The sequence below is a fragment of the Fusarium venenatum genome (assembly GCF_020744135.1).
Source record: "Fusarium venenatum strain MPI-CAGE-CH-0201 chromosome Unknown EDB82scaffold_2, whole genome shotgun sequence".
In the NCBI taxonomy this organism is placed as follows: Eukaryota; Fungi; Ascomycota; class Sordariomycetes; order Hypocreales; family Nectriaceae; genus Fusarium; species Fusarium venenatum.
The window spans coordinates 2127638-2155499 of NW_027072130.1; the positions used below are offsets into that span (position 1 = coordinate 2127638).

General features: G+C 48.3%; 9 protein-coding genes and 1 non-coding gene across 10 annotated transcripts; 4 read left to right on the forward strand and 6 right to left on the reverse strand.

Annotated features, from left to right (window-relative positions):
• The first annotated feature begins 1560 nt into the window (after positions 1 to 1560).
• On the forward strand, positions 1561 to 3203 carry EDB82DRAFT_138686 (Alpha/Beta hydrolase protein). Its single transcript, XM_065607047.1, has 2 exons — positions 1561 to 2327; positions 2385 to 3203. Exons 1-2 carry the CDS (start codon positions 1967 to 1969, stop codon positions 3065 to 3067), a joined length of 1044 nt encoding a protein of 347 aa, XP_065464571.1. The 5' UTR covers positions 1561 to 1966; the 3' UTR covers positions 3068 to 3203.
• Positions 3127 to 4712, reverse strand: EDB82DRAFT_138667 (RTA1 like protein-domain-containing protein). Its single transcript, XM_025733580.2, has 2 exons — positions 3848 to 4712; positions 3127 to 3780 (listed from the first exon to the last, which is right to left on the reverse strand). Exons 1-2 carry the CDS (start codon positions 4295 to 4297, stop codon positions 3187 to 3189), a joined length of 1044 nt encoding a protein of 347 aa, XP_025584472.1. The 5' UTR covers positions 4298 to 4712; the 3' UTR covers positions 3127 to 3186.
• Positions 4713 to 5197: 485 nt separating this feature from the next.
• On the reverse strand, positions 5198 to 7695 carry EDB82DRAFT_138672 (Alpha/Beta hydrolase protein). Its single transcript, XM_025733581.2, has 5 exons — positions 7512 to 7695; positions 7320 to 7399; positions 7173 to 7262; positions 6820 to 7115; positions 5198 to 6759 (listed from the first exon to the last, which is right to left on the reverse strand). The coding sequence occupies exons 1-5, from the start codon at positions 7541 to 7543 to the stop codon at positions 5305 to 5307; spliced, it is 1953 nt and encodes a 650-aa protein (XP_025584473.1). The 5' UTR covers positions 7544 to 7695; the 3' UTR covers positions 5198 to 5304.
• Positions 7696 to 8770: 1075 nt separating this feature from the next.
• On the reverse strand, positions 8771 to 13054 carry EDB82DRAFT_138726 (CNH domain-containing protein). Its single transcript, XM_065607048.1, has 4 exons — positions 12839 to 13054; positions 9983 to 12766; positions 9082 to 9929; positions 8771 to 9023 (listed from the first exon to the last, which is right to left on the reverse strand). Exons 2-4 carry the CDS (start codon positions 12753 to 12755, stop codon positions 8928 to 8930), a joined length of 3717 nt encoding a protein of 1238 aa, XP_065464572.1. The 5' UTR covers positions 12756 to 12766; positions 12839 to 13054; the 3' UTR covers positions 8771 to 8927.
• A 1512-nt stretch (positions 13055 to 14566) lies between these two features.
• Positions 14567 to 15716, forward strand: EDB82DRAFT_495948 (V-ATPase proteolipid subunit C-like domain-containing protein). The gene is made up of 6 exons (XM_065608521.1): positions 14567 to 14730; positions 14810 to 14840; positions 14908 to 14990; positions 15044 to 15150; positions 15201 to 15371; positions 15425 to 15716. Exons 1-6 carry the CDS (start codon positions 14683 to 14685, stop codon positions 15465 to 15467), a joined length of 483 nt encoding a protein of 160 aa, XP_065464573.1. The 5' UTR covers positions 14567 to 14682; the 3' UTR covers positions 15468 to 15716.
• Positions 15717 to 16078: 362 nt separating this feature from the next.
• Positions 16079 to 16963, reverse strand: EDB82DRAFT_474115 (uncharacterized protein; the record flags this gene model as incomplete). The annotated part of the gene is made up of 3 exons (XM_065608013.1): positions 16079 to 16194; positions 16251 to 16812; positions 16856 to 16963. The coding sequence occupies 3 exons, from the start codon at positions 16961 to 16963 to the stop codon at positions 16079 to 16081; spliced, it is 786 nt and encodes a 261-aa protein (XP_065464574.1).
• Positions 16964 to 20177: 3214 nt separating this feature from the next.
• EDB82DRAFT_138865 (major facilitator superfamily-domain-containing protein) lies at positions 20178 to 22529 on the forward strand. The gene is made up of 5 exons (XM_025733585.2): positions 20178 to 20855; positions 20908 to 21425; positions 21479 to 21800; positions 21850 to 21992; positions 22061 to 22529. The coding sequence occupies exons 1-5, from the start codon at positions 20378 to 20380 to the stop codon at positions 22247 to 22249; spliced, it is 1650 nt and encodes a 549-aa protein (XP_025584477.1). The 5' UTR covers positions 20178 to 20377; the 3' UTR covers positions 22250 to 22529.
• Positions 22530 to 22534: 5 nt separating this feature from the next.
• Positions 22535 to 22608, reverse strand: EDB82DRAFT_t162. Its single transcript has one exon. It is a non-coding gene; the product is annotated as a tRNA-Val (tRNA).
• Positions 22609 to 23281: 673 nt separating this feature from the next.
• On the forward strand, positions 23282 to 26090 carry EDB82DRAFT_495955 (Rec8 like protein-domain-containing protein). Its single transcript, XM_065608522.1, has 4 exons — positions 23282 to 23519; positions 23575 to 23611; positions 23668 to 23940; positions 23999 to 26090. The coding sequence occupies exons 1-4, from the start codon at positions 23501 to 23503 to the stop codon at positions 25722 to 25724; spliced, it is 2055 nt and encodes a 684-aa protein (XP_065464575.1). The 5' UTR covers positions 23282 to 23500; the 3' UTR covers positions 25725 to 26090.
• Positions 26091 to 27861, reverse strand: EDB82DRAFT_574038 (GDP dissociation inhibitor; the record flags this gene model as incomplete). Its single annotated transcript, XM_025733588.2, has 3 exons — positions 26091 to 26456; positions 26644 to 27722; positions 27788 to 27861. 3 exons carry the CDS (start codon positions 27859 to 27861, stop codon positions 26122 to 26124), a joined length of 1488 nt encoding a protein of 495 aa, XP_025584479.1. The 3' UTR covers positions 26091 to 26121.
• Between the last annotated feature and the right edge of the window lies 1 nt (position 27862).

The following is a 27862-nucleotide window of genomic DNA, read 5'->3' on the forward strand; positions in this document are numbered from 1 at the left end:
GTATGTAGGTAAGGTAGACTAGTCCTGAGATGACCGGAAGAAAAAGACAATTAATGTTGAAATAACGATCAGTCTCTCTCGCTCACTGTTGTCCAGGTCCAGTCAGAATTTGGCTGGGTGGTGTTAAGGCAGGGTTAAGCGAGTGAGTGTGAGATTGATTGATGAGGCGTCACTGAAGATCAATCAGGCTCTCAAGGGCAAAGGTCCTCGTCGGGAAAGCCTTGAGTTGATGTTATAGTCTGTGTTGTTTAAGGTCGCAAGCCACAATTAAATGATGACAAGATTCAACGGGCGAGTCTTGACAGACAAATGCTGTCAGTGTGTACATTTTAGTGACTCCACCCTTTGTTTCCCTACCTGGGGAACCCTGAGAACTTTGAACTCGGCCTTGTGCCACCATCATCGGTTAAAGGCTCGTGCTCATTACATCCATAGCACGGAGTATGACCTACATAGGTAGGTACTCGGACAATGTTGAGAATTATGGTTACTAGCTTCGTCACGACCGGTTAACAAAACGGTTCTCCTTTATAATCTAAAATCTAATTCTTGTACTGAGATTCATCCATGCGAAGTCTGCATCCTACAGATTATCATTTGGTACACCTGTATCTAATACCTTAGTACTGGGTCTCGCTACTTTCCCGCTGTCAGATTAGCGGATGAACCGCCCGTACTGCAATGTTTACGTCAGTGCAGCGATGGAGGGGAGGCATGGCACAATATACAAAAGCTTTTCGTATTCGACGGGACTCAGTTAAAATTGTGTTGGACAAATTACATACAAGTTTATTATTTAACGGGGGACATAATGTTAAGAAACCATGGCAAATGAGATCTTAAAGACCTGTTCTCTGTCTTGCCGAGTTTAGCATCTACTCGAGATGCGTACCAACCTAGGTACTAACCTAACTGTCTCTTGAAGTAAGTCCTGACCTGCTGTACAGTGAATACCTCGTGGAACGATGCAACAACACATGTGAATCGTTGAATATCCAATCGCAAGGTCCCAGAATCATTCTTTCTCCAAAAAAAAAAAAAAAAAAAAAAACTTAACTCGAGGCCGATTGTAGGGCTGATTTCGTGGTATCATGTAAATGATCTATCCCACACCAAACGCTCATCTGACTGCATATACTTACGGGCCGCAACATATAAACTCGGCCTATTACGGGGCGACCGAAGCATGTCAGCCGCCTTGAGCCCCAGCCCTATAGTACATACAGTCACAAGTTGGAAGAATTACTTGGGAGAAACCTCCTCTCATTCCCATGTACAATTAGACCCTGGGTTTGGGCTTGGATGATACCCAAGTAACTAGCCAAGAAGCGAACTTCATCTCGCTATATCCACATCACCCATGTCATAACGACTTGGCAGTTGGTTTAAACTTGTCTCTCCACTTATACAAAGCGGTTTGCTGGATGAAACCGTTCGCCCGTTATAGCCAACAGCAATTATCAAATCCGTGTCAAATTACCGAACCTGCAGGCTGACTTGCTCTTCTCAAACGTGCTAATACAGTCGTCGTTCCATGACTCTTTGCTCTCAAGACTGGCTCGACCCTTAGCTTCATGTTTTGGCTATTCTTGCCTGATTTGGGTCATGTGAAGTCAAGAGTCTTTCTTTTGTGGATAACTAACACAGAACTTAAGTCAGCGGATACATGAGGGTAAGTAAGTACCAGCAACCTAATTGCGATGAACTCATGCTACGGAATATTTTAACTTGTAAGCGAAAATAGTATTGTTTGATCAAGTTACTGTAATAAGATGATGATGCTGAAGTCTGCGGGTCTTTTACTTTTAATGGTGGGGTTCAATTCAATCGGGTTTCACATTGAACCCTTGAATCGACAACTTGAATCAGCTCCAGTCATTTCAAGAACCTCACGTCTTGTAACGTAACATACCGAGACTCTTCGAAACATAACCCAAAACTTCTAAATCGTCTTCCCACAATTACAATGACAGAAGATGCACACCGCAAAATCTGGCAGCCCCTCCACCCCGCTATTCGTGACCGTCTAGATCCCCAATACGTCGCTTATCATGAGGCACATCTACAGTATATCGAACCAGATGAGATCAAAGATTGGGATGGTTCGACAAGAACAAAGAAGGTATCTCTGCCTCCGGGAGGAACCAAGCCTATTCCTGTTGGAAGTATCAACGACTATCATGTTGGCCGGTTCAGGGTGAGGGTTTACACTCCTACAGGCCAGTGTGATGAGCGAGGCTGGCCTGTCCTCGTTTGGTTCCACGGTGGTGGATGGGCAGTAGGAGGCTTGAATAATGGCACAGATCTCTGCTGCTGGGCCTGTGAGAGTATGTAATGTCTATGAGTGCCTATCTCTGAGCATGAAACGCTAACCCTTGACCAAGGAGCACGCTGTTTAGTTATCAGTGTTGACTACGGCCTCGCCCCTGAACATCCATTCCCAGCTGCGGTCGAGGATTCGATCGATGCTGTAAGATGGGTTGCATCTTCTCCAGCCGAATTACAGAAAATAGATCCTTCACGTATCTCTATTAGCGGAACTTCATCTGGCGCTAATCTAGCAATTGTCGCTGCTATATCAGCATCAAACCCAGAAGTCGCTCTGCCAACAGCGCGGCCTTCACTCCCAAGCACCATAACCCAACCCCCAGTGTCACTACTTCTGTTTATACCAGTTGTCGACAACACTGCTACTGTCGACGGAGTCTGGAAGCCCAATGCAGAGACCGCCCCTTGGCTTACACCTTCTCGAATGGAATGGTATCGTAAGCTCTACTTTACCCAAGACGACCATCGCTCAAGATGGGACGCAAGCCCTAATCTAGCTCCGGAATCTCTTCTCAAGAAGCTTCCAAAGACGTGGATGGCAATTGCAGAGATGGATGTTCTTGCTCCCGAGGCGTCGAAATTCAGTCAGCAATTGAAAGGGTTGGGAGTTGATGTTGAGACCTTGATGGTACAGGGCGGAACACATTCGATTCTTTCCCTTCATGGAGTGATAGACCGAGGATACAAGATGATAGAAAACGCAATCAGGCATTTGCAAGAGACATTTGGCACTGACTAAGTGTTTAGATTAAAATTTACAAACACCAGAATACCTTATTCTGTATAACTGAGCTGCAGTGTCATATCATTATTGACCAATTAAGGAGCCATGGAGATTGTTACATGCCCATGCCGAAACTATAGTGCCTTGGTCTCACTCGCGGGTGTCTTCCTTTCGTAATCGGTCGAGTCCTGGCTAGTACTAGCCCTGCTCTTGCGACCACGGAATCCCCAAAGCCCCTTAAGACCGCCATCATCTAGTTCCAACAGTTCCCGCATACAGATGGCAGGATGGAAGATGTTGAGAACCACCACCGCAACCACTATCAAGATCCCCTCAAAGCCAACAAACATGTACTGGTCACCCATGATGGGGCCTTCCCACCCTCTGGACAACTCTGCCACTCGAAAGGCGCTCCGCCAGAGGATACAGAAAGTGGCCAGGGACAGGGCACCAAGAAAAGCCTTGAACCGGGTCGAGTTGCGAACCTTGACAATTTCAGGACGTTGATCGAGGGCTGCATCGCCGAGAGCGCGTTGACGGCGAATCGTTCGAATGGCAAAGTCGACTGAGCATGCGATGAAGCTAAGGATTGTGATGACTTGGAAAGCAAGCCCAGCGATCATGATGTTTGATCCGGTATCAGCACTCTTGTGCTGATGAGAAGCAATCGAGGCCATGGCACCTCCTAAGGCTTGGAGGACGAGAGATACAACATCGCAAGGGATGAACTAAAGAAAGACATGTTAGTGTTGAACATGGAGATATATCACCAACACCAAACGAAAATGAACTTACTATACGAGTGTAGTATTCTGGGGGAAGCCTTGAGTTCTCAGGCCCAAAAGCTGATACAATTCTCCGAAGGCAGAGGTACACTCCAGCAGCCATGAACGCAGGACCGATAGTCAGGCAGCAAATCTGCACCAGAAAACCATTCTCGCTCCAACGGTTCTGCCAACTCAAGATGCGTCCCGCGTAGCCGATAACCTCGCAGATGAGACCGAGGATCAGAGCAACATTGAAGGCGGTGCCACTGCGAGTTATGATCCAAGTGACGATAAAGCCGATTAAGGAAGCGGTAAATATGGCAAGGAAAGCAGCATTGGGAGCGAGGTCGACGCGGTATTGATAATATCCAGGAACATCTTCACAATATTGTGACTTTGGGTTCTGAAAGCAGAAGTAAAAAAGGCCGCCTTGGTCAATCCATGTCTGATTGTTAAGATCTGGAACGGACGTCGACATGATGTACAAGTGACAGAGGCAATACTGAGAGGGAAAGAAAATCTTAATTCTGCAGAGAAGAGGAGGCTAGGCCAGTATTTATGTTTCGAATTGAGTCAGTTGTTCTTCCGTCTTACTATGCTCACATATTTCAGCTTGAAAACAACTGGCCGAACCAATCCTTCAAGACAGCCACATAGGTAAGGATGAGACAGCCCTACAAGTCGCGCTAAGGAGCAACTGCAGTAAGATAGTGAAGAGAGGACAGGACAATGGATAAGACCTATCTGAAAGCTTCAACAAGAATGCACATGTGTTTCGACTATTTACTGCTTAAGATCGGAGACTTGTCCCTTCGCTCCGCCGGGGCGTACGTATTTCGTTTACTCTGACTAAACGATCTATCATCTCATTACAGATAGACCGCTACGGGCTTCTGGTAAGAAACTAGACATGCTACGGGAGGATGCTATCGGGAACCAATTCCGTCGTATTTCGTGTTTCAAGTAATCCTAGAGCCAGACATCGTTGTTTGATATATCCCGTCGGCCCTGTTGGACCGAAAGAACAGCAGGTTGTTATATGTGTCGACAATTGATCTAACAACAAGAAATAATGATCGGTTTTCGTCTTGGCTTGAAGTGTGTTAGCTCACTTCAGCCGCAATGTCCAAGTCGGTCTGGAGGATCAAACAACATCACAGTTGACCCACACACCCTTTCTCGCACCATGATCCCTTCTCGGCTGTAATATATGTTTCCTTCAATTTGATTCGTGCGTGTTTCATTCAATTTCGTTTCCTCATAGAGTCCCATATCAAAAATTCAGTACAGTCTTGTGTGCACCGTGGATTACATCAATCGTGAAAAGACATTGAATGTCACCCTAGATTGTTATGATATATGTCAGTCACGCCGTTTGATATCTCAGCTTTGACGAAATCATAAGGAAAAATATAAGGCTTGTATCGGAAAACACGATGACTCGACTCTCCCTCTTTCAGCATCTGCTTGCTTCCACTTGACCACCTACTTGTTCTTTTTCCTCTCCGAGCCACTTTCTCTTCCAGGGCTGCCCTCGCCGTTGATGCCGCTGGCGCCGCTTGTGGTCACCACACCACCGACGGCTCTACTCGCTCCAATGGTGATACCTCGACCTTCTCGCATGCCGTCCAGGCTGATGTTGCTACCCACGCTTCCGCTACGCGTAACACCGGCCTTGACCCTTGCCGCTATAGGGGTTCTGGCGCCCTCATCTACCTGTTCTTGACCTAGGGGCTGTTCAGTGGGTTCAGTCTGGACACCCTCCTCCAAGGATTCTTGACCAGCAGGAGGTTCGGCGGGTTCGGTCTGGAATGTCGGGGTCCTTGGCGGGGAGCCTATCTTGTCAATAGAGTAGTTGACCCTGTGCCGTGTTGTGTTCTTTGGCGATGGAATTCCGCTTGCAGTTTCTCTTGCTCGGTGAGGTTGAGGAGCTGGTGCAAGCTGGACGCTGTTCGTCCCTTCAAGACTTGGGGTAAGAGTCGACGACTCGCTCTCACTACCTGGATGAGCTTGAGCACGCGCATATGCATATCCTGAACCTAGCAGACTCTCCTGCCGGCTGACATAGTATCGATCATACTCCTCCTTTGTATGCTCGGCGTCGGTGAAACTGTCAAGCGCATCAAAGACGTGCTGGAAGACTTGCGTATCCACGTCTCTTGCCCAGAGGAAATCGAGGTGCTCATAGTGGGGAATTTCGGTTGCGACAGTCTGAGGTGGCAGTTCCTTCAGCATCACCTTGATATCCACAAGGGAGTCACTGCCTCCGTATACGAGAACGATGGGTGTCTTGATGTTGCGAGTCGGGTACTTGGCTACCTTTGAATATTTTCTGGTCGAGGTGACACTAATTGGCTGGTGAACGTCGTCGTCGTACATCTGGAAACATTTGTTTCGAATGATCTGGAACCAATGAACCACACTCTTGGTGCTTGTGAATGAGTACAAATGAGGATACGCAGCCAACTTTTGACTGGCCGAGATATTGAGAGTTTGCCAGTTGAACAGGAACGACAGCCCCATATCGATAAGCTTGCTGAAGATGGGCGGATATAGAATAGTTTCCCACATGGTTGCAGAACTTAGAATAGAGCGACGACCAAACAGAAGGAACAAAACCGAAGGCGATGCCGTGACAAGCGCGTCGACAATTCCACTAGACAAGCCGGCTGGAGCCATGGCAGGGGCGAGAGCGATGAAGACGTTGACCTGGTTGTTAAGCTTGGGGTGAATAGCTAAGCTGGCAAAAGCCTGAGCTGTGCCTTGTGAGAAACCAATGTACGACAGACTTTCCTGCTGGGTAGTGTCAAGGATGTAGCTGATGCTGTCTGGGATGTCATGAAAAGCAAATTCGTCGATGGAAAAGTCCCAGAAGGCATTGGAAGTTGGAGAGTGGTGAATCGATTTCTTGGAGTACTTGTTTCCTCGGTTGTTGCCAAACTACTAGTTGTTAGTTGAATATAGCTCGAGCATCAGTCGTGTTGATGAAATGGAACTCACCCAAACATCGTATCCCTTTTCTACCAGCTCGAATGGAAGGCATCGCTGCTCATCAGTGAGAGACACCCAAACCTCAGAATTCATAAGAAGGCCATGGTGCATGTATATGACTTTCTTTTTCAAACTTGTTGGTCCGTAGTTTACCTTCTGGCCCTCTTCACCCTTTCTCCATTGGAGTCGATGAAGACCTAGAAGATATCCATCCTTGGTTTGAGCAATATGTTCCTCTGCCTCATAACCCCAGATGCGACACAGCTCAACAAAGTCTGCTGCATCTCGAACTGAAGTGGATATCGCTGATCAATGATGTTAGTCTAAATTTTAAGCTAATGGGGGAAAACGCTGACATTTACGTTTGCTCTCCGCTCGCCTCCTCGAAGGGGCAGAGAACTTGTTGAAAAGCCTCCTAGAAGCCCTGTAAAAAAGCGAAACGAGAAATGGGGCTGGGATTGATGGTTAGTAAAAGTCCCTACACCGCTTGGGGTCGGTCTGTAACTCACGCAACGCCAACGTCAAAACGCGAATGACTGCCTCGAGACCAACGAGAATAAATGAGCCCACGAGGGCAAGATACTCGTAGCTAAAGGGATTAAAAGTTAGTAAAGTCGGCACATGCAAGGCAGGCAAGCAGAGCGTGTCAGCCTCGCTGATCATCAAAGCCACTCAAAGCCAAAGAGATAGGGGAAACCTACGGGCGAAGTCTCCCAATGAAGGGAATAGCCATCGCAACAATCCTTGACTGACGATTGTCGCGATGAACGCCTTATCGTAGTACAGATTTTTAGTTGTAATAAAGACCAGGGGGTTGATTAATGGGGGAAAAGGGAAAAAAAGAAGAAGACTGAGCAAGATGATCAAAAGTAAGTCGAGTCAAAGTGATGTCACATGTAATTGGAGATAACAAAATTCCATGCTCTGTACAGGTACCATGTACAGCTATATCGAGCACTGACGTCCACCAGAACCTGTCATGACGCTTAAGATTTTAGGTGCCGACTATGCTTTTTTAGGCGACATAACAGTGTAAAGCTTCCCTGCTTTGTGTACCTATTTACTAGGCGAGGCCTGCTGATGGGCCTTGACAACTCGAAACTCGGTGAGGCCATCCTTTATCAAGGGCCAGGAGATATAATGTTCTATGTCAAGGAATTACAGTAAATCAATCGCATCCCCTCCCGATACCCTGCTGAAACAGCTATTACCACCACTGCTGTTGTCGAGTCGTGAACAAGACATCCACATGGCTCATGCAAATGTCAGGGTCACAGACAGCAGGATTGGACTACTAAGACAATTATAGTGGGCCGCCAGCGTTGCGGCTAAGACATACGGATACAAGGAATAATTAGCCTAGATTCAGATTCAGATCTATTTCAGATTTAGGTCCAGAGACAGGTAGACAAGACGAACTATTCCGAACTACATACAGACAAGACACGTGCATATGCATATATATAATCGGGCTTAATTACTGAAATTGTGCGAATGTATCTCATCTGTTATAGTATCGCGGCTTACCATTCCCATTATTCACCACGCTTGCTCCATTCTTTAGTAAAAAAGCTCCAATATTCCATGCCTTGCCACGTCATGTCATGCAATGCAATGCAATGCCATGTCAGGCCATGCCATACTGTTCCCGTTCAACATCGCTCATCCTTCCAGAGTACAAGCAACGATATCATTTTCCTTCTGTCTCTTTTCCATCTCATCGTCTCATCTCATCTCGTCCTCATCCAGTGCTATCGTCTGCTCCATCTCCTATCCACACCTATACCTCAAACATCTTGGTAGCGCCCTCTCCTTGATCCGCTCCTCTAGCGTAGCCAGCTATCAAGTCTTTGTCTATTGACTCGACTGCTTGTATAGCCAGAAGCGCGGCGGCAACATCCACAGCGGTTCGAAGTGCGGCTTAATGTCTTACATCTTCTCTCACGCAGAAGATCCCAAGAGAAGCCGAAAACCGTAAACACTCTTGTGAGTATCTTCCACCAGGGACAGTTGACGCCACAGCACTCGGACGCCACCAAGTAATACAAGAAGAGAAGAGTAAAAAAAATCTTTCCAGGAAAACACTCCCCGTTACGAGGCCCAGGAGTTGCTCAGTGTTATGAACCGAGCAATTCTGACTTGCGGTTGCTCTTCCAAAAATCGATGGCTTCGACAATGTCATCTCCCTTTTCGTCTTCATGTGCAAACAAAATCTGCAATTCAAGTTAGCATTCTGATACCTAAATGTAGCGGTGCAAAGACATCACTCACCTCGTGTGTACTGCTATGCAGCATACGAATGTTCTTGCGGGGAACAATATGCACAGCACCGTTTTCCATGTTACGGAGCTCGATGAAGTTTGGTTCGAACGCAAGAATCCACGGGTAGCTGAGCGCGAAACTTTGTGGTGTACCCTCCCAGTCAATTCGCCATTCCGGCCGAGCCCTCCATCCGTTGCGATTAACAAAGAAGGAAAACTCTGAGTAGTTAAGCAAGAACTCCCCATTAAGTCGTTCAATATGGATCGGCTTAACTCCTTCTTTGCGAGCCACAAAGTCGAGCGAGGTGTCAGCCTGGTCAAGTAGCGATTGTGTCTCAAGAGTCTCGAGAGAAACGACCTCAAAGCCTCGAGCGCAAGCAACACAAAGTTTGGACTTAAGGAAGTGAACAGACGACGACTCGGTGGGAATGTAGAATTCCTTGAACGGCTTAAGTTCATCGTGTCCGCCGCTCATAAACTTGCCTATACCCTTCTGTTTCTTGGCCTTGGTCATGGCGTCATTAGGCTCAAACACCTTGATCGTAGTAGATAGAGCAGATGATTTGACGCAGCAGACCAGATGTCTACCCAAGCAAATTCCCGTCTTAAAGAAACTGCAATGGCTCTGGATCTTCTTAGGCCTCCTAGACAATGCGGGCTCATCGGGATTGAGGGCTGAAACAGGATAGGACTGCAGCGTCTTGTTGGATAACACCAAGAGAAGCTGGTACTCCTCCAGAATGTCAATCTGAGTGACACTAGCTGTCTCCAACACGCGGCGTGGTACCTGGTCCTTCACCTTACGATCGGAGAGGTAAACACCGCTGTCTGTGCCGTACAGGAGTTTACGACCGCCATCTGGATCAATGTTAGTTTGACGCGGACTGTATTCTACAATGTAGCAAACTTACCAAATGGCGTAACACAGTTAACTCGGTTAGTGCCAGCAAAGAAATGGCTTGATATAACTGTCGTGTTGAAGAAGTCGGCTCGAGACCGAAGACGCTCCTGTGCGGTGTGAATGAATTCAAGCCATTTCTGGCGTGTCGCCTGGTTCGATGCAAAAAGCGTCAGTTCATAGCCGGCTTTTCCAAGATGGCGGAATGTAATTGGCCAGCCTTCCTTTCTCGCTGGATCGTTGTTGGTGTTGTTACGGATCGAGGGAATCAAGCTTGAAGAAGTTCGCTTCATGTTGCCATCCTTCGGAATAACTTCATCCATTTCCTTAATTGCAAGAAGCTCCAAAGGAATGGGTCGACGATATGCCTTGATTTCTTCGGCCTTGCCTGTTTGCTTGATACGAACCAGAAGAACCGCGTGATCGAAGAGGAAAGCTGTAATCTCGGGAGGATCGGTAGCTGTCTTCTTAAACTGGCACTTGAAGACCATCTCGCGGCCTTCTTCGGTGAGCCGAAGATCCACCCTTTCGTTAGGCCTGAATCGAAGCTGCTCGTGGAGTCTTCTCAGGTTAAATCTATTTTCAGCCTTTCCAGACTCTGCGTTGACTCTACCCAGGATGTCTCGGATCATGACCAGGACCTTGGGAATGTCCTCCTTATCGGGGTTATCATCTTCTGTGTACTTCAAGACGTTTTCGAGTAGCAGGGGATAACGAGCCAGACGAGTTGTTGGCTTGGTCAGATAACCGTTTAACTCCAGTTTTCTAGACTCCTTGCGCCTCTCGATCTCATCCACAAACTTGCCGAAGTAAGGGTTCACCGATCGTTCGTTTTCAAACTCAAACTTTCCTTCCAATTGTTTTGAACCGTACAAAATGAAGGGTTCGAATTGAGGAACGTATTCTAGGAAAATGTCACCGATGTTGTGTACAATGGGCTCCTTCTGTTGTCGTGTTGTCAAGTTGGAAGCAAATCGGGAACTGACGGTGTGAATGCTGGGATGGTCGATAATGTTGCTGAAGATCGTCTTGACAACCTTTTCACGACGCTGAACGGGCACTGGCGAGGCCTTTGATCGCAAAGGCAAAATCCAAAAGTCTCGTAGGTATTCCAAATCCTTGACAAAGTCTCGTTCGGTATAGCAGATCTCTGAAATGACTTCTTGCCTCTTCTTCTCTTTATCTCCAACCTTTTCGGCAACTTCTTTGGGAACTGAGTTGATCCAAAGCTTTTGTTCGTCAGTCTGGTCGACTTCGTCGTCGACAGCATTGACAGCATCCTCTTTCCGCAAGCCAGGGTTGATCTTCAGATTAAGCCTAGAAACTTGCTCCAGACGTCTAGGACATGCGATAGAATAACATAGTTGGTCCCTGGTGCAAGTGGGAGAGTAACATTCGGAAAGGAGGACAAAGACACCGTTAACTGCAGGCTTGTCTTCTGGCTCATCCATCAGTGTCTCCCTAAACTGGTACATTTCCGATTGGGAGTCTCGTAGGCGATGCTCGTAAGTGACATCATGGAAGTACTTTTGTGCATCTAGAGCACGTCCAAGTAGCAAAGCCAAGTTACGGTCGGTAGTCCTGATAATGTATGATAAAACATCCACTGCCTCTGATCCGCTGAAGGCATTCTTGTACGTCAATTCGTTCTTGGTACGATCACCAACAATAATCTTCTTACGAAAACATTCTCCTACTCGAGAGAGAAGAGCCGGGTACACGAGGGGGGGTCGGATCTTGGTCGCAGTTGGGGGTCGTTCGCTCTCAATCGACTTGCTCCTGGTAGGTCGCTGAGCCAAAGTCGAAGCGTCTGACTCGGAAGGAGTGATGGTTGGCGCTATGGTAGACGCCATCGACATGGTCCTACCGTGATCGCCGCCACCATTGGATGAAACCATGCTGGATGTTCGGGTTTGTGCGCCAGGAGCATGAGGCATCGAGTTGGGATAGCCGTTGGCGGTTGGCAGCTCTGCTGGTGCTCGCCTGTTAGGTATAACTCGTCCACTCATGGTCTGATGGGCATCCATGTTTTGAGGCTGATAGTTGCCAGTCAAAGACATAGTACGATCCTCATGACGTTCTGGCACGACTCGCCCTTGAGCAGTCGTCCTCGATGAGTTCTGCTGCGCGTACGGGGCCTGTCGAAGGTGGTTTGCAGGGGCTTGCTGGTACGCGCTTGGAGGAGGATGGTACATTGGCTGGCGAGGAGTAGAGGCAAGTGATTGTGAGCGATAAGGATCATTGTTCATAGCCGGTGCTGGTGCTGGTCCTCCTTGATAGAAGCGCTGGGCTGGCGTCCTAGGGCCAGGAGCTTGCTGTGGTGGAGGGCCTCTTGGATCCATTCGCGGAGGTGCCGGCCCTCCAGGCCCAGGTCCGGGATATGGACGTCTCGCCTGTTGCTGCTGCATATAATGGGGTGGCATTTGCTGGCCACCGGATGCTGATCGTTGGGAAGGATAATAACCATTTCCCATCATGCTGTTGCTATCCATCGTCCGAGTTCTGCCGGAGTTCGGGTGGTCGCCATAATGACCTGGGGGAGCACGAGGCGGTGGCTGCCTCTGCATACCGGAGGACATGGAGGACATGGTCTGAGTGCGACCAGGGTCCATCATGGACGGAGGCATAGAAGACGACGAAGTCATAGTTTGTGAACGACCAGGAGGGGGAGCCGCGCCGAAGATATTGGAAAAGGCGGCATCTCGTTGACCGTAGTTGTCGTCACCATATCCCCTTTGTGGTGGTCGTTGAGGAGCTCCTCGAGGGTCGTAACCGTAGTTGGACATTGCAGCGGATACTTGGCAAGAAGCATGTCAGGAGACAGAGTCGAGGTTTAAGGGAGAGGTTTGATGGAGGGGAGTAATATTACCAGCAGTTGGGTGAGCGCCAGAGGCTGAAAGCTCGTTATCAGATGTATCAACAGCCGACCTTGACGGATGCGCCGCCGTCAGTCGACGCCAATACGTCCCCTTAAGCTAGGGTAATGTTGAGGAGGGTACGTGGGCGATAACCGTCCGTTTATGTTGCGCTGCGAGTACCCTCACGGGGTAGCGCCCGTCGATACAGCTAGGGAGACGTTCTAGAAGGATTCGAGGAGTTGATTCTGCCCAAGTATCGTGTCGGGGTTTTGCGAGTTTGGGCTCGAGGGGGTCGTCGGACAAGGCGGCTGGTCGAGCAAAATGTCAAGCCTCAGGCCTTGTTGCCGAGGTCGTCGACCGATCAGAGAAGGGACGAAACAACAATGGAAATGGCTATCGCAGACAATGGGCGGTCGCCGTCTCGGGAGGTTTTTTTTTGGGGGGGGTGTGGCCCTCTAGTAATGAACTTTCGAGGGAGTTGCAGGTTCACGATCCAAGCCAGGCACTGGACTCGTCGCAGGTAAAAGAGGCAAGGTAATCACAACCAATCCCAATCCAGGTCGAGGTGCTAACTGTATTGTCCTCTGGAGGACAGGGAGCCAACGATGGACAAGCCAGTGCTGGAGATCCACCATAAAACCCACCTATTTGATGGCGGCCTCTGTGCTATTTGGGGAGGTGAAAGTGGTGACAGGGGCGCGGCAGCGTAGTAGTGTACAGTAGTGGATGGGCAGTTAAATTATTTAGTACCAAGGTAAGGGGATGAAATATGCTGGGGTATACAGTCGCAGTGTAAGAGCATGGATCTCGGCGTTGCACCGTGGATACGAAAAGAGGATTACAGAGGGGATGATGATGTTGTCAGGGAGAAAGGAATCAATGAATCAATGAAATAGTCGACTCTGTCTACTACATATCAGTTGCCTTGTTTCAAGTTGGGGTGTTATTTGGAGGAGCTGCTACATACAGTGAATGGACGTGAATGGACTCTCCTTAATGTTTGTGTACCTCCTCCACTGTTACATACTACCTGAGGTTATGTACTAATCTTCGGTTCCATCTCTGCAACAAGTAATGTCTCTGTCCTCGTCATGCATCTTTGCTGTAGGTAGTCGAGGTGACATTGTCTACATAAGGTCAATGTAGCCACATCAAATTCAATTAGATTGCGAGGTTTCCGGCAATTAAACGTCGAGTTCGATTGAGGGACTCAAGGGTCACGCTAGTGGCCGTTAATTCTTACTTCTAACATTTGGGGCATCCTTTCATTATGCATAGTGCGATTGCCTATTCGCTTTGTCATTAAACTTCTCTTTTGTTACAAGCCATACAAATATGTCCTTTTCCTCCCTCCTGCTTTCATCCCGCTTCTGCTTGGCTGAGTGAACAGTATCGAACACGGCTACCTACAGAGGCAAAACCTGAGTGAGACAAGTACAGTCGGTAGGTTGTTCTGGCCTTCTAATCGTGGTCGATGGCGATATACAACGATCAGTAATGCCCAAGAGGCGTTCAAAGACACACTCGAGTTCAGAGATAAATTGTAAATTGTAAACTGAAGGAAGTAGCAGCAAAAGAGACTATCTGTAATGAACAAGAAGTCTCTCAACTATTCGGTTTGGACTTCGAGACAACTTGATTTGAGGCTGATGTCGTCACGTGAAGATACCGCTAGCCACCTGATTGCTCATTGGCTAAAACAGTCCACCAATGTGGCTGGCTTTCCACATCAGCTCTCAACTCCCGTCTCTAGCAGCCTTGGACCAGTAGCAGGCTACATCATCATCAAGCTTCTAACGTCAACTTATACGCCGCCCTTGACCTTTGAGCTCGTCGACGGCCGCATCTCTTTACCATGGCAGAATCAGAGCTTGCCCCCAAGTTTGCCCCCTTTATTGGGATGGTAAGTATTCCTCATGTCCAGTCTACGGCTAGACAGCGACCCAGGGGTGGACGCGATTGCTGATGCGGCGACTTTCTAGGCCGGAATTGCAGCTGCAATGATCTTCGGATGTACGATCCTCCATCTTCTTTACGCGACACAATGATCTCGAGAATCAATACTAAACCAGCGTGATAGGTATTGGAGCTGCCTATGGCACAGCGAAGTCCGGCATTGGCATTGCTGGTGTCGGTACCTTTCGACCAGATCTCATCATGAAGGTATTTAATCAATCATCTAGTCCAACAACGGCTATTTCTAAATCATCTCGCAGTGTCTAATTCCAGTCGTTATGTCCGGTATCATCGCCGTCTATTCGCTAGTCATCTCCGTCCTCATCGCTGAGGATCTCGACCCTTATCAGAACTACAGCTTGTTTTCGTACGTCAACACGAACTCTTTTCAGCAAACACGAATACTGATAATAGCAGGGGCTTTATGCATCTTGGATGTGGTATTGCAGTCGGCATGACTGGTCTTGCCGCTGGTTACTGTATCGGAATTGTTGGCGACACTGGTGTCCGTGCCTATATGGAACAGTCCAGGATTTTCGTCGGCATGGTCCTGATTCTTATTTTCGGCGAAGTTCTCGGTCTCTACGGGTAAGACTTCCCAATACATGCCATACATATGGCTCATACTGACTCTGTCACAGCCTCATTGTTGCCCTGATTCTCAACACCAAGAGCAAGGGTTAAATGAGACACGATTCGTATCGTAATCACACACCTATTCATATAACCTTTCTCAGGAGGAACCGACGTGTACGTTGAGGGAGCTCTGAGCTGCCATCCAGATACGGGGATAAACCATTGTTTGTACATCGGGCATGGCGTTATTGGACGTGTAACATATTTTTCAACGAGGTAGAAGAACAGCGGAGAAGTTGACAGTATCTAGTTTCGAGAATACATGCAAAGTCTAAGCTAACATGATATTTTCAAATTTGTTTTCATAGGTGGGTAGCTTTCAGCGATACTGAAATGGTTGTTGAATTTCATGCGATGTGTGAGCTACCTGATGCGGCTTATCCAGCACTATGCGACCTTACGATTGAAAGCGAGTGACAGAGAAGAATACTTTGACTCATGATAGCCGTCTCATGCCGTCAGTCAGTTTGCATATGGAAAAATCCGCGAACCCGTCATATGCCATGCCTCATCAGTAACCCAATCTAGATCATAACGCCTTGGAGACAATGCGACAATATGCTTCAGCAAGAACCAGCCCTGACACGGCAGCAGCGACCCAGCACAGTCGGAAGAGAGAAAATGACGACAAAGGAAATGAAAGAATCCATAGAGCAGAATCATAGCAAACGCCTTCCTCCCATACGACGGAACAGCTTCTTACGGCTCCCGGCATCCTGTTCTCGACGGTAAGAAGTCCAGCTCCTCTGCCGCTCATCCGAGTCCTTCATCCGAGCTACCCGGTCATTAGCGACTGCACCATACAATCTCATTATGGCTTCTCAAACTTACCCAGGAACCAGTCCCATTGGCGGTCTTCCCGGATCAAAATATCATCCCCTGTCTCCCGTGCAACTCGTTCTCGACGAGCCCGAGAAGCAGCCACCTCACCAACCAAGTAGGGGTCCTCCAAAGGCCTGGATGTGTATCTCTCTTGTTCTTGTTCGCTGATATCAGTCATAACGCGACGAAGGCTGTCTACGGGATCACGCTGTGCTGTCAATCTTCGGTTGGCAACGTTCTGGTAGTGTCGGGCGGCGGGATTGCTGGATACAGATGACCACGTCGCAATACGAAAGTTGTTCAAATTCGGCTGGGATCGCAAAGGGGCCGCGGGCACTGGAGGCAGGCCGATAGTCTGTTGGCGCGCAGTGGGAGTGGATGTGCCGCTGCTGGAAGGAATCATGGAGCTTCTCACAACCGCATGGTTTCGAGCTGGAGGGGTGTATGAAGGCAAGGTCTCGGGAAACGGGTTTGTTGAGTGGTAAGAGGGAGCTTCTGAGACTGGAGCGGTAAACAGGTCAGCAAGACTGATCTCGTGCCAGATTGCAGAGCTTTTGCTGGCGGCGTCCAGCTTCACGATATAAGTAGAGCTGACGGCCTTGCAAAGTGCTTACGATCGAAGCCGTTTTGGTCGACTTACCATAAGATGGAGCAGCTGAACGAACCGAAGCTGTCTCGAAGTCGTCGTTGCTGTACCGAGGGGTAGCGACAGCGCCCGTCATGATGGCAGTTTGTAGTGGAAACACAGTTGAGAGCAGAGTGGAAGAGGGGCAGCACAAGACAACTTGAGCATTAGTCTCGAGATTGTCGGGGAGGCTGAAGTTAAGTAGCGAGATGAGACGAGACAGTACAGCAGCTGAATCACAGAGCAAGAGGCTGGGACGCTTCAGAGATTTGTGAAAGGTCAGAGGGCAAGACAAGTGAGACTTGTTGGAGTGTGTAGGATTGAATCAGAACAATGGCCTTTTTGTCTTGTCCTGGGCTGAGGCCAAGCTAGGTGAACAGGGATGGTCAGTATGCCCAAGAGTTTAATGCACAACCACGGATAAACATGCATGGAGATTCCAAGGATGTAGCAGAAAGGTGTGTGGAAAGGAAGCAAGCGAGCGAGGTAAATAGGCGCAAGAGCGAGTACAGAATACACGAAAGCTATTGGCAACCGGAGCACTTCGGGGAGGTACCAGGTTCAACCCGAGCCAAGGTCTAGGCCGCCAGCCGTATCGCATCGTGGCGTGGAAATCCAGGGCGTGGAGGTTGCAAGGGGGACTGAGATGCGGGGACACGTGAGAAAAGACAGCGACGATGATGCTGTGGAGGACCTTGAGCAGCACCATGACGCGTTCTGTTCAAGGCAAGATAGAAGCAGAACTCTGTTGCTTGCTCGGCATAATCGAGCAGGTTTGTTGATGGCTGCTTGTTTGTGTTTGTGACACAAACTCAACTCTTGCATATATCCATACATTTTCTTTGATTGCCACAACTCCAACAGATGTGCAGAGGCAGGGTGCACGAAAGCATCAAGAGGATGCACTGTGACATCCCTATTTAGGTACAACCATCAGCGAGCTCCCCTGAAGACGTTCGGGCGTTTTCCTTAGTAGGAATAATGAGCTTCTACAGATGCTTCGATACGGCGATAGCGGGGTATGCGGACTGTTTGCCGGGCCTTGGACCGGCGAGGCCTCGGGGGAGCTTTTTACCCACTATGAATGGCGGGGTTGTCAATGCTGTGGATTATCGGGCTGTGTTCGCAGGGAGGGACTCAGATAGAAGTTCAGATGGCCAATCAACAGGACTGCTGCAATCTTCTTGGCTTTGAACTTCCATGGCAAAACCCGCAGAAACAGCGTAACTGACGGAAGCCAATGTTTCACGTCGACAATGTTTACGGTTCTCAATCCGGTTTTGTCAAAGACAACGTGGTTGGGCTATTTGTACCTTGGTGGAGCTTGATGATGATGCATTCGACGTTGAGCTTACGTTTTTATAGCCAGGTTTGTTCTCCGTCTCGTCCTGTTGCAAGAATAGACACAGCTGTCACGATATGTCCTTCAAGTTGCCGATCTCCCTAACCGGTCTGCGAGCCGCACGGTCGGGCCAGCCTATGATACTAGACCTGGCTATTCTTTTGGGATTCTGAAATTGCGCTATGTGACTCCCAACAGCATTCAACCTTGTGCAGCGAGCAACGACAACACCATCACTTTGGAACTTGTGCGCTAGTCCCCACAAGTGTTGATGTCTTGAGTCGATGTCTTGAGCGCACTAGAGGACTTGGGGAGTTGGTGTGCTGCCGCCCGCACGACTTCGCACCAACTCATTCGACAGATAGGCTCCAAAATCAATGCCTTGGTGTAGAGAATGATCAATCAGAAGCGGAGTGGCTTGTATGATCACCAGACGACTGGAACCTTAAACTTATGACTTTTGTTTGGCATATTATAGATGCAGGAACAGGTTGTGGGACATCAAGCACCCCTCTAAACGCCATTGTGAGATATCTTTTGCACCAGGACTTGTGAGGCACTATTGAATATTCCCCGCTTTCTCTTGTGAAAGGGGAGTCTATCGCAAGCCACCAGCCGACCCGAGCTCATTTCTCCGAGCTTCGAGACTTGTCGGTTGAATTTAGGCGACTCAGTTCTATCTCAGGGGAAGCGGCACGGTTCGCACCGAGATGGCCATTGGGGGTCGCAAGATGGGTGTCTTGCTCAAGCTGGGCGTAATCCGCATGCTGTACTCTGATAGCGGTAGAGGGCGGTGAGAACGTTCTGCTGACGTGCATCGACAGCTACCCAATATAGGAAGCGTGTGTAGGAATATAAGGCTACTGCATTTTGGGTGGTTGGACCCTTGAAACCGACAAGCCAAGTGGTGTTGTTTGGTTTTCACGAGAGGGAGTCCGGAAAATCTCGTATCGAAGCGCTGTGCTGTTTCATGATGATGGTCCTTATGAAGTGTCAATATTAAGCCGCTTGGTATTTCCTTGCATTTCTTCCTGCGTGGGTACTAAGGTAGTGATATGTATCTCTGATGATGACGATGGTGCCCAGGCAATTCAGTGGAGTTGTATGATGTGTGCCTGCCTAACGCCGACTTCACGTCAGTCCAGGTCGGGGCTCCTTCCTTTCTTGTATATCACATGTATTTTAGGTACCTTCTTTCCTATGACAAAAGAAAGTGAGACCTTTGTGCATTAGTAGAGCTTCGCCTATTTCTTTTTACGGGCAAGTTAGTAAAACGGTATATTTCCTGTACCACTGGAATAGGTACGTATAAGGCAACTGTTCAAGTATTGGAAATTTCTACCTCTTATGTACCTAGGTAGGTAGGTATCTATCTACTAGTAATATTCTATTGAATGTTTCTACGGCAGAAGGTCTGTAACAAGGATAGATCTAACATCACATCTCGTTGAACCAGGTTAAAACGAGAAATGTACATTGTCTTGGAATATTCTTATCGAAAGGATGACCCCGGTCCTAAGCCAGCAGATGCTATGTCAATAGGATGGATGTTGGTCTCAGTTGCACCATCCAATAGGCGGGTCAGCCCCCTAAGGATAGCAACCATCTCAAATCTTCTAAACTCTTAAAATGTCAGATGAGCTACCATCTCGCAGTTATCTAAACCCAGGAAAGCACCATCCCATAATAAGAGAAAAGTCGAGGCCTTTGAGCTAGTAACTATGGTACCGCACTGTGACCTAGGCGGAAGCATGCAGGGGACAATCTGAGATTGTCACTATCCCCATCCTTACTTCCTACAATTAACCCAAAAGACTTACAGTAAATAACAAAGCCAAAGGAATTGCTATGTTTTTTTTTTGTCTTTTTCTTTTCTACGACTCAACCTCCCTCGATTAACATCAATATCTTTTCTGTGTTACCAAGCTCAAAAAGACCTATTATCTTATCGGGTAGTTGAAGGCGTGATACCTAAGAGTATCTCGCCATTATCAACTTGACGTAGGGACACCAATGTTGCAGCTGGTTAATTTTTTTCCGAACCCATGCCCTATTGAGAGCTCGATCTTTCTTATCACAAAAGAAGAATCTAATATAAGATTGTAAACACCGAAACACTACACTGTATTCTAAAAGCTGGAATTTCGAGTTCACTCTTATCAAATAACCATGCGAGATGATTTATCTATCTCTGAAGAACCTGGAGTACTAGTACCTGAGTCACAGAGGAATGACGCCGAAGATGTCGTTCAACATCGTGAAGACCAGCCCCTACTCCACGCACCCGATGAGGACACCTGGAAACCCCCGCGGGGGTTCACATGGATTCAGCTAGCTATCATGTCTAACGTCTTTCTCTACGGGCTTGACAGTACAATCACTGCTGCTACGTATGCTGTCATCAGCTCTGAGTTTGATGCGGCCAACACTGCTTCATGGTTGACTACTTCATATCTTATCACAAGCACGGCCTTTCAGCCGCTCTATGGAAGAGTGTCTGATATTTTTGGTCGACGTTTGTGCTTCTTTATCTCAACTGTCACCTTTGCTCTTGGGTGTCTTGGATGCGGTCTTGCGAGCAATGTGGTCTTTCTCAACGTCATGAGGGCGTTGACTGGCTTCGGTGGAGGAGGCCTGATGACAATGGGTGAGTGTAACCCTAACTATTCTGGAACCATTTCACTAACTACAGTTTGAAGCTACCATTGTCAACTCAGACATGATTCCGTTTCGTAAACGTGGAATGTACCAAGCTCTTCAGAACGGTATCTATGGGTTTGGAGCCATATCTGGAGCCTACTTTGGAGGCTCGATTGCAGATCATATTGGATGGCGATGGTGTTTCCTGCTTCAAGTCCCGGTCTCGATTGCAGCCTTGATCATTGGCGCTTTAGTTGTTTCTAATCAAACCACATGTTCCGAATCCGAGAACAACCTGGGTGCCGTTTGGAAGAGGGTTGACTTTACCGGGTCTCTACTCATGGTCATGGCAGTCTCTATTCAACTCTTGGGACTAAGCCTTGGAGGCAATGAGCTACCTTGGAGCAGTCCTTGGGTCATTGGATGTTTGGTCGGCAGTATCGCTTTGTTCGCGTTGTTTTTTCTCGTCGAGGCCAAGACAAGCGCTATTCCAGTAATTCCTCTTCGTTTGTTACAAGGAAGGCTCCCTATTTCGACGCAGTTTGCAAATGTCTGCGCAGGTATGGCCGCTTATGGAGTAAGTTAACCATGAAAGGACCTCTTTATACTCGCTTTACTGACTTTGCGCAGTACCTGTTCATGCTCCCGCTTTTCTTCCAAGTTGTTCTTCTTGACTCGGCTACCACCGCCGGGGCCCGGCTTGCAATTCCATCTCTGGCAACCCCAATCGGTGGTGTTATTGCCGGTGTCGTAATGTCTCGCTGGGGCAAATTACTCACTCTTGTGCGCATTGGAGCTTTCCTGATGGTATTAGGGAATGGCTTAGTAGCTTCGTTACGGTTCCATGACTCGAAGTGGAAGTACTTTGTTTATGTCTTTCCGGCGAACCTTGGCCAGGGCATTATTTATCCCGGAATTCTCTTTACTTCACTCGCTTCATTCCCGCATTCCGGTGAGCTCCCATATTTCCACCTATCAACATTTGACTGACATATATCTAGATCATGCAGTTACCGCCTCGACAGTGTATCTTGTCCGTTCGATGGGAACGGTTTGGGGCGTTTCGACTACTTCTGCCATTGTGCAAACCACTCTCAGCGCCCGCTTACCGGAAGCATTGGTCGGCGTGCCAGATAAATGGAGTGTAAGTCTTATTAAATCTTATCCAAAATCTTAAAATGTCCTCGGAACACTTATTGATAGCACCGCTAGATCATTGAGCAAATCCGACACTCGGTCGATTACATTCACGAGCTCCCCTTAGACCTGCAACTCAAGGTTCGTTTAGCCTATTATGATGGGATCAGATATGCCTTTGGTGTCTCAACCGCCGTTGCTGTTATAGGATTCTGCGCCGCTTGCATCGCTAGCGGAACCGGGCTTCGAACCACTCACAAGTAACTGGAAAGAACCCGTGAGGAGCCAGTCCTCGATAAATCTCAGGCAGAATACACGGCATGCGTTTATCCAGCCAGGATTACCAGACGTCTAGTCGCCAAAGATAATCAGAGTTTCCCTATGGTCAGGAAACCACGCCTAAAGTCCAATAGTATCATCTCAACCGTTCCCTTCATCCACATTGAACGCTTCCCACTTCTTCACCCCCTTGTCTACTCACGTAGCTCGACAGAGCAAAAGAACGTCACCTACGATACTTCTACTTCGAAGGAGGTGGGTCAAAAAGTGAGGTTCTGCCCGGGCTCGAACCGGGGACCTTCTCGGTGTTAACGAGATGTCATAACCAACTAGACCACAGTACCATGTTTTTTTCCTGATATTTGATGCTGGTTTGTTGAGAATTTGTTATAATATCCCGAATTCAGTGCATCGGTATCTTCATTTCCTGAAATAATGGCTGTAGTCTTTCGTCGTGCGCATTGCAGACTCTGTCAGCAAACAGGGAGAGGGCCATATATACCTTCTCCAAAATAGGGAACAATAGAGGGTTGGCTTTCCGAAACGGAATCGTCGTGTGAGGTTGACGTACACTGTAAAAGGTACCATATCATCGTATTGAGAGCAGACCAAAAGTGATGGTCCTGAAGATCCGACTCAAATCTAACTTGCAATCTGATGTGAGTACATCCGAAAAATCGAGCGAATACTCTGACGCTACTCGCTTGATCTATATAATATCGATGGAGAAACCGAGGAGTGTATGTGGGAAACTAAAAAAGAAGGCCATTGAAGACAGAAGAGCTTATCAATAGACAATAAATCATATGATAGAAGAATGGTTTGCACTATCTTCAGATGCATAAAGACAATGGCTCAATGAACATCACAAATTTTGTGGACAATAGGAATTCAAGTGCAAACGCCAAGTTGCGGGCTGCCATTTGCTGCTGCCTGAGGTGCCAGCTGCTTGACAGTGACTGCCAGGCGTTGAAACTGCTCCCGCGAGAGGCTCTCTTAATTTCGACTGCGCGTGACGCATTCTCGTCACTCTTACTTTCTTCGCATCCTTGCATCAACTCCTCCTAAGTAATTCGGCCTCACCTCCTCCAGTATCACCAACAACTTTAACCCGGGCCTCCAACATCAGGGGTAGGCAGAGACTACACACTCCGATTCAAAAGAAGCTGCTTCCTGTCCGCCTTGATCGAATTCTCTAGGTGTTTTCGAGTCTTCAGATGCGCATGAGAGAGCACCATGTTTTATAGTCACGAGAGTAAGTGAGGCCATCATGCAACGCTTCTACTTCAACAGACTAACATATACATTAGTTCTCAGCAACACCCAGTATGGGGTTGCTACTATCTGGTATTTCTTGAGGTACTTGTACTGTTTCCAACACCCTCACTTACATATCCAAATAGGCTCGTCGCTACCGTGGGCAATAGTAGCCAGAAACGTCTGACTCGCAAAGCAATTCAAGGCGTTGACGTTCCAAAGGCATGCGAGACTATCATTGACCCGGGGGCCCCCTTGGCCTTGCGTCTTCAGGGAAATCTCCTTTACGGAGTTTCTCGAGTCTATTCTCAGCAGTGCCATTATGTTCTTTCAGATGCTGAAAAGACACAATCACACATGATAACATTCTTTCGGGCCATGAACACAAACGAAACAGACCCAAACGTGGGCAAGTCAAAGTAAGCAATTCTTTGTTGTTCTCAAAACTCTTTGTAACTGACCTTTTACTCCTTCGAGGCGACACCAAATCACCCTCCAAGATGACCCATCCTTTGATCCTTTGTCCACTGTCCCGAAACTAGATCTTCTGGCCAGTGTCGATGATTTGGTTTTCCTTTCAACTCAATTGTCGACGCAGAACAACGTCTCTCAAATGACCCCAATGACCCAGGGCACAAGTTCTTCTGGCCGAGGTAACTCACTCTTGAACTTCGGCTTCCCACAGTCTTCTCAATCTGGTCGGAGCTATCGTCTTCCAACTGACCTCGACCTTGATTTACCAAAGCCATTTCATGCGCAAGATCCATTCGAAGAATTCAACCCTTTCGGCGAAGACATAGCAAATATTCCCGATCTTGATCTCAACTTGGATATTGACGGAAACCTCATTGATATTGGTGATCTCGAGCCAGAGCTTCCTACTCTTCCTGGAACCGCAGCATACGAAGAACAACTCCACATCCAGGCAGCCAACGCCGACACCAACAAAGAGCGCAACACAGGTGGCAACGTGATCATCATGGGCGAGGATCCTCTGCCTGACGCTGAGCCATTTCTCAAGCGACCAACTGCTAAGCAGCCTCCCTCTAACGCCGAACCAACCACTACATCAACAACCGAGACTCTAGAAGTCAAGGCCCCTTTACAACGGGGAAGGCCACGACGGAAGCACCAAATGATTGACAAGAAGGATTACATCCCTTCAGCTACGATTCGAGGATGGTATTCGGCCTACCCCGATAGCATGAAAGCTCTTCTCAAGTTACGCCCAGCAACTACGACAACCCAAGCCCGCCGCAATGCCAAGGCCTTCATTTTTGGCAATGGGCTTGCTTACGTCGCCAGAACTCCATTAGGGAGGGCTCACCTTCTTGCTGAAAAGTTTTCTGGGATGGCCCTGATGGCGCAGTTTCAGGGACGAGATCCCGAACCAGAGCCAGAGCTTCAGCCTCGAGGTCGCCGTCGTACATCGGCTGAAGCTTTTCCAGATGAGCAAGATGAAGAACGAAATATCCGTCAGAGAACTGGACATAGGAATGGTGTCGGCGAATTGGGACGTGGGTATGACAATGACACGGTTGCAGTCATGTTCGGCGAAGATCTCGCCCCCGAGATGGGATTGGATGCAGCGAATGGTCTTGAAGACCGCCACTCATCTTCCATGGCTCCATGGAGCTGTCCTCCCTCTATCGCACCTGGCTCATCACGTCGAGGACAGGGACGTGTGCAGAAAAGGCTTCCCGCGCCGAGTCCCCTACATGGCCGCGGCAGTGTGGTTCGCTCTATTGAGCGCTTCAGCGATCTTCCTGACTTGCCTCAAAATTCTGACGATGTGGCAATATTGTACTCACAAGACTCCTCTGTAGGTGATGAAGGGTTTATGGGCGACTTTGACTTTACCAATGGGAAAGAAACACAGGACTCCGGCGTTATCGATTCTTCTGCTCTTGATTTTTTGGGTTACGCCACTACTCGTGCACAGGAAAAGGGCTATACTCGTCCCCGTGATCGGACTGACCGTCGCTGGATTGACTTCCATGTACTCACCGAGGAGCTCGATGATCCAGCCAGCACAAAGAAGTTTGTTTCAGAGGCGTTTATGCATGTTCTCGTTCTTGCCACCAAGACCGCTATCGCCGTGGAGCAAGAAGGCATCGCGAACAACCAGCCTTTTGGTACTATCCGCATAGGACTCACTGTTGTCGAGCAAGACGCCGACGACATGGCCGACAAGCTGGCCTAGACTTGTTTTCATAAATTGCGGGATCTGACAGGTACATCTTCTCATATACTCGGTCTGTACCACAGGAAGACTTACGAAAAGAACGGCTCATGACATTGCGGATTTAGCGGCATCACCTGGGTTTATTTTGACGGGGAAACGGAATTACTAATTCTTGGGAGTTCGGGGAAGTTTGGTCAGAAGCAATATGGGCAATGGGACAAACCAAAAAGACGTGAGAAACAGGTATGGGTGCACAGGCGCGTACGACGATTTCGGGAAGCAAAATAAAGAGCATCAACAAGCATTTATGGTGCATGGGCAATTTCCTTGGAGGCAGGCATGGCGCCGTTACAATCGCATAGCGAATAAACAAAAGATCAAAATTAATGGGTGCTTTATTATAGTTCGTGTTCATCTAATCATAAAACTCATCATCTGAGGCAGCCTCTCGATCTTCAAACTTCATGTACTCAAGATCGTCTTCCAAGCCAGCATTGACAAACTTCCAAGCCTCATGGACAGAGTCAAGGATAGAGTCATCGAACGCGAGGCTTTGCGAATAGGATGAGAATGTAGCAATGTTTCCATCAATACTCAGAGCGTTTATTCCGTCGCCCTGTTCATAGTACAGCTTATAAAGCAGTGGAAGTACTTCCTGGCCATTCGACACGGCAGACAAAAGAGACGAAAGAGCCTTATCCAGAAATGATTTCGCAGATGGTGTACAAACGGTGCTGAGATATATAGCATCTGTTATTCCTTCGTTAGCACACTGTTCTTGAAAAAATATGAAAAGAACAATAACGAAAGGAGGAAGGTGTGTATCAGTTTGTCAGAGATTTGATCGTCATTGGGATTCAGACAATGTAGATAAGTATTCGGTATGTGAATCATCATAACACCAAAGGGATAGGGAAAAAATGCTGTTGTTACTCACATTGTCCAGAAGGGCACTCCCCAGTGTCGCTTGAGTGTACCATCGCGTAGACGGGAAACTCTGAAGGATTCTCACCCTCAGAGACTGAGCCCGTTGGTAAGGCCACTACGGCAACAGCAGGCACGGGAGCGCCCTCAGTAAGGAGTTCAAAGAGCGAAGACAAGTCCGCCTTTGCCACCGCCGTAAGCCTGCTGATTCGAGGGCTGTTGGGGTCAACCTTATCAGTGCCTTGAACCACCAATTTGGCTTTGACATCGATGTCGTTCGTAAACGAAAGTTCAAGGGGAGCCTCGGCTTCAGCAGAGCTAGGGCGCTGCAAATTCTTAATGCCGGAACCCAGCATATAAGTTGCGCCGCCAACAGCTGCTGCTCGGCAGCCCACTTGAGCGACCTCTGACAATCCACCCCATTTGGGATAGACTGCAGCAAAGCCAGTACCAAAAACTCCCATGGAAGTCAGGTGTCTGCTAATCGCAGTCAGGCCATCCTTGACTGATATCTTGCCATCATGGCTCAAAGTCAGTGTGATAACATAGGACTGGAGAGCCGCATCAAGTTTGAACTCGGATGCCAGAAACTGCGTGAGCTCCTCATCGGCATGCGGCTTCCACGTCTCAATTTGAGGTTCCGAATTGAAATCAAGCACAAACTTGAGGAACTTCATCAAGGACCGCTTGGACCGAGCCGGTATGGACTTGTTGGAAAAGACATCTTCGCGAGTCGACGGTATCCGGCTGAGGGAAGGTAGCGACGAAGAATCCGAAGGGGGCTGGTAGATGTAGAAAGAGCCGACAGCGAGGAACTCGATCTGGCGAAATGCTTTCGAATCAACGAGCTGAGTGACAAGCTTCGACCGTGAATGTATCAACTGGGGCGCGAGAGCCAAACTGTAGGCACGTGCTGAACTCAAGGTGTCATCACGCTTTGCTTCCGCAGCAGAAAATAACCGGGAAGCGTCGGCGGATCGGTTCTTCTCAGCCCACTCGTCTGCCTCTTGGAGGCTGAAAGCGGCTTCGCTACCCCCGTAGAATGGGTTGGGATCGACGTGAAGTATGTTTTTGCCTGAACGCGACAGAGCTCTTCAACAAAGAAGGCTGGGTCAGTCCGACCGGGGCACATCTCGACGATGGAATCCAAAGCTTACAGGGCTAGGAGGGACTGTTGTAGCCCAGTGCCGCTGATCACTACATCCCACAGGGTGTCTGAGAGGGATTCCATG

Coding starts and splice junctions, on each gene's coding strand:
- EDB82DRAFT_138686 (XM_065607047.1), top strand. CDS start 1,967: ATGACAGAAGATGCACACCGCAAAATCTGGCAGCCCCTCCACCCCGCT. Junction 2,328..2,384: donor CTGCTGCTGGGCCTGTGAGA/GTATGTAATGTC, acceptor CCCTTGACCAAG/GAGCACGCTGTTTAGTTATC.
- EDB82DRAFT_138667 (XM_025733580.2), bottom strand. CDS start 4,297: ATGTCGACGTCCGTTCCAGATCTTAACAATCAGACATGGATTGACCAA. Junction 3,781..3,847: donor CAGAATACTACACTCGTATA/GTAAGTTCATTT, acceptor GTCTTTCTTTAG/TTCATCCCTTGCGATGTTGT.
- EDB82DRAFT_138672 (XM_025733581.2), bottom strand. CDS start 7,543: ATGGCTATTCCCTTCATTGGGAGACTTCGCCC. Junction 7,400..7,511: donor TTCATTGGGAGACTTCGCCC/GTAGGTTTCCCC, acceptor TAATCCCTTTAG/CTACGAGTATCTTGCCCTCG. Junction 6,760..6,819: donor AAAAGGGATACGATGTTTGG/GTGAGTTCCATT, acceptor AACAACTAGTAG/TTTGGCAACAACCGAGGAAA.
- EDB82DRAFT_138726 (XM_065607048.1), bottom strand. CDS start 12,755: ATGTCCAACTACGGTTACGACCCTCGAGGAGCTCCTCAACGACCACCA. Junction 9,930..9,982: donor TAACTGTGTTACGCCATTTG/GTAAGTTTGCTA, acceptor ACATTGATCCAG/ATGGCGGTCGTAAACTCCTG. Junction 9,024..9,081: donor TGCATAGCAGTACACACGAG/GTGAGTGATGTC, acceptor CTTGAATTGCAG/ATTTTGTTTGCACATGAAGA.
- EDB82DRAFT_495948 (XM_065608521.1), top strand. CDS start 14,683: ATGGCAGAATCAGAGCTTGCCCCCAAGTTTGCCCCCTTTATTGGGATG. Junction 14,841..14,907: donor AGCTGCAATGATCTTCGGAT/GTACGATCCTCC, acceptor CCAGCGTGATAG/GTATTGGAGCTGCCTATGGC. Junction 15,372..15,424: donor GAAGTTCTCGGTCTCTACGG/GTAAGACTTCCC, acceptor ACTCTGTCACAG/CCTCATTGTTGCCCTGATTC.
- EDB82DRAFT_138865 (XM_025733585.2), top strand. CDS start 20,378: ATGCGAGATGATTTATCTATCTCTGAAGAACCTGGAGTACTAGTACCT. Junction 21,801..21,849: donor CGCTTCATTCCCGCATTCCG/GTGAGCTCCCAT, acceptor ACATATATCTAG/ATCATGCAGTTACCGCCTCG. Junction 21,993..22,060: donor GCGTGCCAGATAAATGGAGT/GTAAGTCTTATT, acceptor TAGCACCGCTAG/ATCATTGAGCAAATCCGACA.
- EDB82DRAFT_495955 (XM_065608522.1), top strand. Junction 23,612..23,667: donor TATGGGGTTGCTACTATCTG/GTATTTCTTGAG, acceptor ATATCCAAATAG/GCTCGTCGCTACCGTGGGCA. Junction 23,941..23,998: donor CCAAACGTGGGCAAGTCAAA/GTAAGCAATTCT, acceptor TACTCCTTCGAG/GCGACACCAAATCACCCTCC.